The sequence below is a fragment of the Triticum aestivum genome, chromosome 7B, assembly GCF_018294505.1.
Source record: "Triticum aestivum cultivar Chinese Spring chromosome 7B, IWGSC CS RefSeq v2.1, whole genome shotgun sequence".
In the NCBI taxonomy this organism is placed as follows: domain Eukaryota; kingdom Viridiplantae; phylum Streptophyta; class Magnoliopsida; order Poales; family Poaceae; genus Triticum; species Triticum aestivum.
This window is the reverse complement of record NC_057813.1, coordinates 521,019,328-521,029,717: the sequence shown is the minus strand read 5'-3', so window position 1 is coordinate 521,029,717 and position 10,390 is coordinate 521,019,328. Positions and strand designations below refer to the sequence as shown.

Sequence of the window (10,390 nt, the reverse complement as noted above, 5' to 3'; positions counted from 1 at the left end):
GAACATGGAGTGTTTGTAAGTTTTTTTACAATAGTGTTCCTAAGTTTTAATAACCCGTTTTGCTTCTTCTTCTACAAAAATATGGTACGTAATTTGCGTACTCTCGAAAAAAAATCATTCTGTTAGGGTTTTCTCGATGACTCTAGGATTACTAGCCAACAACTAATCAAGAGTTTGATTAGTTCATCAGATAATAAAACGACTTTGGTTAGTTAGTCAACACAAGAGAGAGATAGTGCCAGTGTGCTATCGAGCAGCGTGCACTAGACCACAAAGCTTTCGGGCCCGAGGGCCGAGGGCACTCGCTTCTCACACTTGTTTTCCCAACTAGTAGATCCACTTTACGGTCAAAACACTCCTCTCCACCATGGGCGACGGCGCCGCCTCCCACCCCACCCGGTGCTACAACGGCGAGGACCGCATCAGCGCCCTCCCCAACGACCTCCTCGGCGACATCATCACCCGCCTTCCCTTCACGGACGCTGCGCGCACTGCCGCCTTCGCCTCCCATTGGCGCCAGATCTGGCGCTCCACCCCGCTCGTCCTGCGCGATGCCGATGCCCACCTCTCCGAGGCCACGCATGTCGCCACCGTCGCCGGGGCCCTCGCCAACCACCCGGGGCCCTTCCGCACCGTGAGCCTCTTCGGCTGTAGGGCCGCCTCCCTAGATCTCGAGCTCCCAGAGTGGCCGCGCCTCCTCGCCACCAAGCACATCGAGAACCTCTCCTTCCAGAACAAGCAAACCCAACCCCAGACCACCTTGTCGCCCCTTCCCGCCGACATCCTCTGCTGCGGCTCGCTCCAGTCCCTCTCCCTGGCCTTCTGGAAGATCCCCGACGACCTCCCGCTCGCTGCCAACGCCTTCCCCAATCTCCGGAAGCTCGGCTTGGTACGGAACGACATGAGCGACCAGTACATCCACCGCTTTCTCGATGCCTGCCCCATTCTGGAGTACCTTGGACTCGTGCTCAATGGTAAGCCCGAGCGCGTCCATGTCTGCAGCCAAAGCCTCTGGTGCTTGCTCCTTGGGCTGTCCAAGGTGGAGGAGTTCACCGTGATGGACACCCCACTCGTAGAGCGCATCATCTTCTTCAAGCCGCCTTATGGTGGAACCGATTGCGTGAGGTTCAGGATTGCTTCGGCACCCAAGCTGCGGGTGATTGGCTACCTGGAGCCAAGAGTTCACAAGCTGCAGATCGGTGACAACATCATCAAAGTATGGTTGCCTTTCCTTCTCTCCTTTTTTAATGGAACTATTCTTTTTTTGATGAAAAGGGGTCTTGCCCTGGCTCCATTCATAAGAAAGAAACGATATGGCTCGAGTGCCGTTTATTACAAACTTTCTAAGATCATAGGGAGGCCTAAGCACCTCACTCTAAAAATATTGAATAGACTTTTGTCTATCCCATCAAACCCATGGGAGGGAAACTAGAACTAGGAGGAAGCATTGTAGTAATCCTGGTAAAGGAAAATAGAATAGAATAACAAAAGATTCTACTTTCAAACTCTTACATGGGTAACAAACCTAGGTCAGGAACATAGGCCAGTGAAGAAGCTCAGCAGAGCCCTGAGAACACCACATGGATAGAATCCTTCTCCTCTTGATGTTTAAGATGGCATTCAATTGTGGTTCTTCCTCCATGAGTAGTTGTTCCCACCGCTTCCTTCCATGGCATTGTCTCACTTGCTTCTCTGCAAAGTTCTAGTCTGGCTCCAGAGAAAGTGAGCTTTCAGCCTCCCCTGGAGATGATTATGGAAATCCATTAAGTCTCCTCCTTGCAGCTCCTGAAACGATTTTGTCCCGTCTCTCAAATATCGGGAGACCAGGCCTAGCACCTGTTTCAGAGGGGTCAATGAAACTCTGTTAAATATTATAGAGTTTCTAAGGTTCCATATCCCCCATGGGATTGCAGATGTAACTATAGAGGTTTAGAAGAGTATATCCCTTTAGATTCATATTGCCAAATCAAGGAATCTTCCTCATCTCTAAAAGGTGTAAGCCTAACGATATTAACTAGTTCGAACCATTACACCATTAGCTCATCTAAAAAAGTTCTCCTAAAGGTACATCTTAGATTACCACCATCCCACAGATCAAGAATAGTCTTATTTTTCTCTTGAACTAAAGAATACATGTCCCAGTATGTTTTAGCTAAAGGAGCATTTCCATGCTAAATCTTCCCAAAATTTAATTTGACTACCAATCCCAACATACCATTTATACCCAATTTTAACAGCCTACAAAGCCCACGTAAAGCTTTTCCAGAACTGAGAAGGGTAACTGTCCTGATAGCACATGATGTTGGGATTCCTGGTATTATGCTTATTGTCAGCTATCTTCTTTCATAAGGAACCTTTGCCAGCTATGTATCTCTTAACCCAGGATCCTATTAAACAAATGTTCATATCTTGGAGCTTTAACACCCTATCCCCCATATCCCCTCTTAATATAAATGGAAGGCCAGTTGGCTAGATGAATTTTGTTGGCCCGTTCACTATCACTACACAGACAATTTGCCATGTGTGAGTTGATCAGGTTCAAGGCCCACTGAGGGATTTAAAGAAAGATAGTAAATACAAGGGGATGCTAGCTAGGCAGGACTGAGTCAGGGTATTTTTTCCCAAATAAGAAAGAAGTTTGGCTCTCCAACCAGCTATTATGGCTAAAAATTTACCAATCAAAGCTAACAGATCTTCTCTACCAAGCTTGTCAAAATGCAAAGGAATTCCTAAATACTTAATAGGGAAATCTCTAATTATGCATTGGAAAATGTCCACAAAGGGAGTGAGATCATTAACTATCGAGTTAATAGGGATAAGAGAACTCTTATGATAGCTAATTGGCATCCCCGAAAATTGTTGAAAACAAGTTAGAATCCATTTTGGATTCAGAGCAACTCTAGCACCATTTTATAAGAACAAAAGGGTATCATCAACATACTATACTCTTATAATAGCACTCTTATAATGGAACTGTTCTGTGACCAGTTACATACTAATATGCATGTTCTAATGGTCCACTGTACTACAGCCTGACACAATGGCGAGCCCAGGAACCGTGGTTCCTGGTGTCGAGGTATTGGCCGTGAAGGTGAACTTTGGTGTCTTCTGGGAGGTGAAGATGTTGGCCAGCTTTCTAAGATGCTTCCCCAATGTTGGCACGCTGCACATCGAGGTCCTCGTGAATTCATCATCATGTAATCTTACAACAATCATTTATTATTAGCATGTTTTGTATCTAACTGAATTATGCACTCATTGGTATGAACTGCAGTCAGTACAACATGATCCATCAGTGGCCGCTCATGAACCCACCGAAGAGCACCATGGTAGGTTCTGGCAGGAGGCCAGTCCAGTCGAAAGCTTGAGATTACACGTCAGGAGCTTGTTCATCCACAAATTTCAAGGGGATCAAAATGAGTTTGAATTCCTCAAGCACGTGGCCTTGAATGCGCGAGAGCTACGAGCATTGCTGGTCGTGTTGCCTGACAAAAAAAATGCTTTGGCATTGGCAGACGAGGTGAATGAGATGGCAAACAAATTGGATCATCCACTATTTCAGCCATGGACTGCTAGAGGGTGGTTGGAGTCACCTAGAGTGCGCAATGTTTTGATCTCTGCTAAAGTATCCTTTCACAGTGTCCATGACCCTTTCCGCTGGTGAACCAATGGTTGGCTATGTGTTCTCCTGATCCCAGCTTATTTGGGAATCATTGAATGCTCTACTTGAAGGTCAGGTTGTTTAGTTTGTAAGGTGTGTGATCTCCTAAGATATGACAGGTTTCAACTTACCATGATTATATTGTAAGCCTTGGATTTATATGAGTAAACGATTTTCAACTATACAGAACATCCTTGAAAATAGGGATATTATAACTAGATACTCGAAGAGCCAAATGAACTCAATCTCTAGCACGAGCCGCCCATCCTAGAAGCCTTGTGTAGATCATAAATCACATAGCCAAACTATCTTGTGAACGAAACTTTTGCCACAATGAAAGATGGCGCGGAGACTATGGTTAGGACGGAGAAGGAGCACAGATTGCCAGAGAGCAATCTGTCAAGTCAGGAAGGCACCCAAGGAGAGAATAAAGAGGCCACGGTCGTGTTTAGGTAGCTGAATTAACATCTAAATATTCTCTTCCTAAAATAAAATAATTGTGGAGAAAACTAGAACATCTACAGCAAATCGCGAAAACACCCACTACGAGTGTTTATAGGGGCTCCCCCAATATATTTATTGGGGTTTTCATGTTTTTTGATTTTACAGATCACTAAAAAACCCATCACTAGTACTTAGCCTAGCACATGAGCCCCACATATCGATGGCTACTATCCCCCTCTCTCATGTGCACGAAAGACAATGACCGAGCTCCGAGCGGTACAACGTGACCGGCTTGCACTGAAGTGGGGCAGGGGTGCGTAGGCAGTGCGAGCAATCAATGATGCGGGCGGGGTATGGCGTCTCGGTGATCAATGCCATAGACGTGATGAGTTTCCTATTTCTTCATTCCCACCAACATGGATGGGGTTATTAGAAAATATGCAACCCTGTTTTATAAAAGGGAATTTTGGGTGTTTTTTTGGTGATCACCAATTTTTTTGGGGGGAAAGAGGATCCGTTGAAGTATTAGGGCATCTATAGCCCATCACCATAAGTCAAATTTAGTCCAAAATTTTGTATTTGGGGGGGAATTAAGCTAATTATAGCTCATCCCCAAAACATCAATTCCCGAAAACTTTAACTTTTCAATCCCCATATCCCAGCCACCTAACCCGTATTTGCTCTAGCAGCACCACATCTCAGTAAATTTGGGTTAGCGGTCGACCTCCCTCTTGGCGTCGACACCTCACCCCACCACCACTGTGAAGGAAATATGCCCTAGAGGCAATAATAAAGTTGCTATTTATATCTCCTTATATCATGATAAATGTCTATTATTCATGCTAGAATTGTATTAACCGGAAACTTAGCCATAGACATGAATTGTCATCCGATGAACGGGATCACATCATTAGAGAATGATGTGATTGACTTGACCCATTCCGTTAGCTTAGCACTTGATCGTTTAGTATGTTGCTATTGCTTTCTTCATGACTTATACATGTTCCTATGACTATGAGATTATGCAACCCCCGAATACCGGAGGAACACTTTGTGTGCTATCAAACATCACAACGTAATTGGGTGATTATAAAGATGCTCTACAGGTATCTCCGATGGTGTTTGTTGAGTTGGCATAGGTCGAGATCAGGATTTGTCACTCCGATTGTCGGAGAGGTATCTCTGGGCCCTCACGGTAATGCACATCACTATAAGCCTTGCAAGCAATGTGACTAATGAGTTAGTTGCATGATGATGCATTACGAAACGAGTAAAGAGACTTGCCGGTAATGAGATTGAACTAGGTATTGAGATACCGACGATCGAATCTCGGGCAAGTAACACACCGATGACAAAGGGAATAACGTATGTTGTTATGCGGTTTAACCGATAAAGATCTCCGTAGAATATGTGGGAGCCAATATGAGCATCCAGGTTCTAATGAAGCTATGTACCTAGGGTAGGGTCATGGACCTGTCCAAGATACCCTCCCCAAGGACATCTCTAGAATAAACCACCTTTCAATCGACCCGGAAATGTTCCACTCGACGGACTCAAAGACACTCGACCATGAAGCCAACCACTCGACAACCAGGAGACCTAAAGTCACTCTGCATGCAAACGGTCGGTCATTAAGTAGCTTTTATGGTCATCATAGCTCTTTATTTGTGGCGTTACCAGTAACGCCCGATCTTAATTTACCTTAAACCTTGCATAACTGAGGGCCGGAGGGGTCTGGCGGACTCTATATAAGCCACCCCCTCCTCAGTGTAAAGGGTTCGCACCCCTGTAACTCATACGCATATAATCCAGTCGACCGCCTCCGAGCTCCGAGATGTAGGGCTGTTACTTCCTCCGAGAAGGGCCTGAACTCGTAAACTCTTGCGTATACAACTACTCCATAGCTAGGATCTTCCTTCTCCATTCCTACCCCCCTACACTACTGTCAGACTTAGAACCATGACAGTTGGCGCCCACCATGGGGCAGGTGTCTTAGCGACTTATTGGAGAAGTTGCGATTTTTCCGATCTCCTTCATCATGGTTTCAGGCGGAGTTTTGGTTGAGGGCCGCGAGATCCGTCTCGGTGCGCTCACGTTCATCGCCGACGACTCCTCTTGGCTTCAGGAGGCTCCGCTCGACATTGACGCGCTCCCTGTCCGCGGGGCGACGCACTTTTGCGCGTGCGTCCGCGGTGTCCTCCTGCGACAACCGTCGACCCAGTATCGGTCGGCCCCTGTGTCATCCTCCCTCCCTGTTTCCCGCCGGTGCAAGCGTTCCGGTCGGTCGAGGCTTCAGCGGTGGGTGAGGCACGCGGTGGCTCGCCAGTCGGCCACCTCCCAAGTCGTGGCGATCGAGCCCGACGAATCTCTCTACGGCCTGTTCGACCTGTCGACTGGCTCCACAGAGACTGCATCCGAGTGCGACAGCAGTGACCCAATGGCGGAGGTTCCGATGGTCGATGGGCCACGCAGTCCTCCCGGCTTTCCCTGCATCGATGGAGGCAACAACAGAGGCGATCCGTCGCATGCCCACGAAGAGTATCTCGCCGAGCCCCTCACTTCACTGCAGAGGGAAGAACTTCGCCGCCGGAACATGGATGCGCTGCACACTCCTATCGTTGGAGAAACCCCCGAGGCTCGTGCCTTAGAGGACGCGCGCCTGGCCAACTTGGCTGAGCGCACTCGACTGGAGAACCTCCAGCGAGCACTCGACGAGCGTGCGCAACAATGGGTTCCAGAATCCAGTCGACGTCAACTCTTTCCACCATCGACTCAGGTATATCAAACTCCGATTCAGAATTTAGCAGCTGCAGCCTGTATAGCAGAGTCGATTCAGCCTTCCCAGTCAGAGGCCGGAAGAGGCTTGTTACAGATTAGAGCATTACTTCGGGCTGCAGGAGATCAAAATTCAGCTGTATCACAGTCACGGAATAGGATTCATAGCAGATCTGCCGCTGAAAATACAGTCCAGTTGGCCCATAGCCCAAGATCGCCCCCGAGGCATGAGGAACATGGAGACCGGCGTGATGAGTACAAGAACCGTGAGCAGTATGATCACCGACTCGATCGTGATGATCGACGTCGAGTGCCCACCCCTCCCCCAAGGGGTGGATCGTACGCGCCTCGACAACAGGATGACAGACGCCATCATAGTGTTGGGCGAAGGATTCCAGTCGACCCCAGGGAACCAGGCTTTGATGCGAGATCCATTCTCATTCAAGGTTTGGTCGACAGGAACAGAGCTCACCGAGAAGGTCATGACAGAGATGTACCCACCAGCAGCAGAGTTCACATCTTAGGACCAGAGTGCTTCAGTAGAGCCATCACGGCCGCGGTGATTCCTCCCAACTTCAGGTTGGCGACTGGAGTCAGTAAGTTCACCGGTGAGTCCAAGCCTGATACTTGGCTTCAAGACTACTGAGTGGCTGTTCAGATTGGCGGCGGCAATGATGAGGTGGCCATGAAACACCTGCCTCTTATGTTGGAGGGCTCGGCTAGAGCATGGTTGAATCAGTTAGCACCCAGCAACATTTACACTTGGGAAGATCTTGCCCGAGTGTTTGTCAGAACATTTGAGGGAACTTGCAAGCGACCAGCAGGGTTGACAGAGCTGCAATCTTGTGTGCAGAAGTCGAATGAAACTCTAAGGGATTACATCCAGAGATGGATCACGTTGCATCACACGATAGAGAATGTATCTAATCACCAGGCAGTCTGTGCCTTCAAGGAAGGCGTTAAGTACAGAGAGCTAAACCTAAAATTCGGTCGAACCGGAGACATGTCTCTGAGTCGAATGATGGAGATTGCCACCAAGTATGCCAATGGTGAAGAAGAGGATCGGCTCCGAAGTGTCAAGCATAAGTCAGTTGCCCACAAAACCGGAGGAGGGAACTCTAGTCGGAAGCAAAAGCGGAAAGCCGAGCCAGCTGCTCCTAGAGAAGCCTTGGCCGTGACTCAAGGAAAGTTTAAAGGGAAGCCCAAAGGGTCTTGGAACCCTAAGAAGGTGAAGGACAAGGAAGGGAATGACGTGATGGATTTGCCGTGCCACATCCACACGAAGAAAGATGAGGAGGGTAAATTCATTTACCCGAAACATACCACTCGACAGTGTCGGCTCTTGATCCAGCAATTCCAGGGGAAACAACCCAAAGATAAGGAAAAGGAGTCGGACAAAGTTGAAGACAAAGAATATAGTGATGATGGATATCCCCAGGTCAATTCCACCCTGATGATTTTTGCTGATGTTGAAAGCAAAAGTCGATTGAAAGTTATCAACCGAGAAGTGAATATGGTTGCTTCGGTGACACCTAGTTATGTGAAATGGTCTCAGACTGCCATCACATTCGACTAGTTTGATCATCCGACACACATAGCCACCCCTGGGAGGCAAGCTTTGGTGGTCGACCCAGTCGTCGAAGGCACTCAACCAACTAAAGTTTTGATGGATGGTGGCAGTGGCCTGAATTATTGTATGCAGAGACGTTGAAAGGGATGGGCATTCCGATGTCCAGACTCAGTACCAGCAACATGAGTTTCCATGGAGTCATTCCTGGAAATAAGGCTGAGTCACTCGGCCAAATTGCTCTTGATGTGGTTTTCGGTGATTCCAAGAATTACCGCAAAGAAAAGTTAATGTTTGAAGTTGTGGATTTCCAGAGTGCTTATCTCGCTATTTTGGGCAGGCCAGCTTATGCACGTTTCATGGCTCGACCATGTTATGTGTACCTCAAATTGAAGATGCCTAGTCCCAAAGGTGTGATCACTATTACTGGCAATCGGAAGAAGGCGGAAGAGTGCTTTCAGAAAGGCTCAAAGATCACCAATGCTCAGATGGCAGTGGTAGAGCTGCAGGAATACTAGAAAACTGCAGACCCGAGTGATTTGTTGCGAGCCAAGAAGCCCGCTACAGAATCGGCATTTCAGTTGTCCGGTGAGACAAAACCGATTCACATTCACCCAACCGACCCCAGTGCTGCTCCAACTCATATCTCTACAACACTTGACTCCAAATAGGAAGAAGCGCTCATCTAGTTCCTCCGTGAGAACTGGGACATCTTCGCATGGAAGCCTTCTGACATGCTGGGTGTTCCCAGGGGGCTGGCTGAGCACCGTCTACGAGTCGACTCAAAAGTGAAACCTGTCAAGGAACATCTTCGACGGTCCGCCGTCCAGAAGAGAAAGGCCATTGGCGAGGAGGTGGCTCGGCTCTTAGCAGCAGAGTTTATCCGACAGATTTACCACTCCGAGTGGCTTGCCAATGTTGTCATGGTCCCCAAGAAGGACAAGTCACTTCACATGTGCATTGACTTCAAACATATCAATCGGGCCTGCCCGAAAGATCATTTTCCTCTCCCCCGCATCGACCAAATAGTCGACTCAACTGCGGGATGTGAGCGCCTGTCTTTTTTAGACGCCTATTCCGGTTACCATCAGATCCGTCTGTATGGACCCGATGAGATCAAAACAACTTTCATCACTCCATTCGGGTGCTTCTGTTATGTCACCATGCCATTAGGCCTCAAGAATGCCGGAGCCACGTTCATGAGGATGATTCAGAAGTGTTTGCTCACTCAAATCAGTCGGAATGTGGAAGCATACATGGATGATATTGTGGTCAAGTCACGGAAGGGTTCCGACCTGCTGACTGACCTTGCTGAGACATTTGCCAACCTCAGGAGGTATGATATCAAGCTTAATCCATCAAAGTGCACATTCGGAGTTCCTGGCGGAAAGTTACTCAGTTTTCTCGTTTCCGAACGAGGAATTGACGCCAATCCAGAAAAAGTTGGCACTATACTCCGAATGAAATGTCCTGTACGTGTGCACGATGTCCAGAAGCTTACTGGTTGCTTGGCCGCTTTAAGTCAATTCATCTCTTGTCTCGGTGAAAAGGCATTGCCTCTTTACCGACTGATGAAGAAGTCAGACAAGTTCGAGTGGACTCCTGAAGCTGATGCAGCATTTGTAGAGCTAAAAGCCCTGCTTTCCACCCAGCCGGTGCTTGCTGCCCCGATCAGCAAAGAGCCTTTGCTGCTTTACATTGCAGCCACGGGACAAGTCGTCAGTACAGTACTTACGGTCGAGCGGAAAGAAGAAGGAAAAGCCTTTAAAGTTCAGCGCCCAGTATATTATGTTTCTGAAGTTTTGACCCCATCAAAGCAAAGATACCCTCATTATCAGAAGCTTGTATATGGGATTTATATGACCACGGAGAAGGTTGCTCATTACTTCTCTGACCATTCCATTACAGTCGTCGGCGACGCCCCATTGTCAGAGATTCTACAC

At 47.9% G+C, this 10,390-nt stretch overlaps 1 protein-coding gene across 1 annotated transcript; it reads left to right on the top strand.

Moving 5' to 3' along the window:
• The first annotated feature begins 328 nt into the window (after window positions 1–328).
• LOC123162597 (F-box/FBD/LRR-repeat protein At4g00160-like) lies at window positions 329–3,793 on the top strand. Its single transcript, XM_044580367.1, has 3 exons — window positions 329–1,216; window positions 3,032–3,175; window positions 3,275–3,793. The coding sequence occupies exons 1-3, from the start codon at window positions 368–370 to the stop codon at window positions 3,662–3,664; spliced, it is 1,383 nt and encodes a 460-aa protein (XP_044436302.1). The 5' UTR covers window positions 329–367; the 3' UTR covers window positions 3,665–3,793.
• The last annotated feature ends 6,597 nt before the right edge of the window (window positions 3,794–10,390 follow it).

Excerpts from the sequence above, each read along its gene's own strand:
- LOC123162597 (XM_044580367.1), top strand. The coding sequence starts at position 368 with ATGGGCGACGGCGCCGCCTCCCACCCCACCCGGTGCTACAACGGCGAG. Across the intron at positions 1,217-3,031 it reads TCGGTGACAACATCATCAAA|CCTGACACAATGGCGAGCCC; the intron begins GTATGGTTGCCT and ends ACTGTACTACAG. Across the intron at positions 3,176-3,274 it reads TTGGCACGCTGCACATCGAG|TCAGTACAACATGATCCATC; the intron begins GTCCTCGTGAAT and ends TATGAACTGCAG.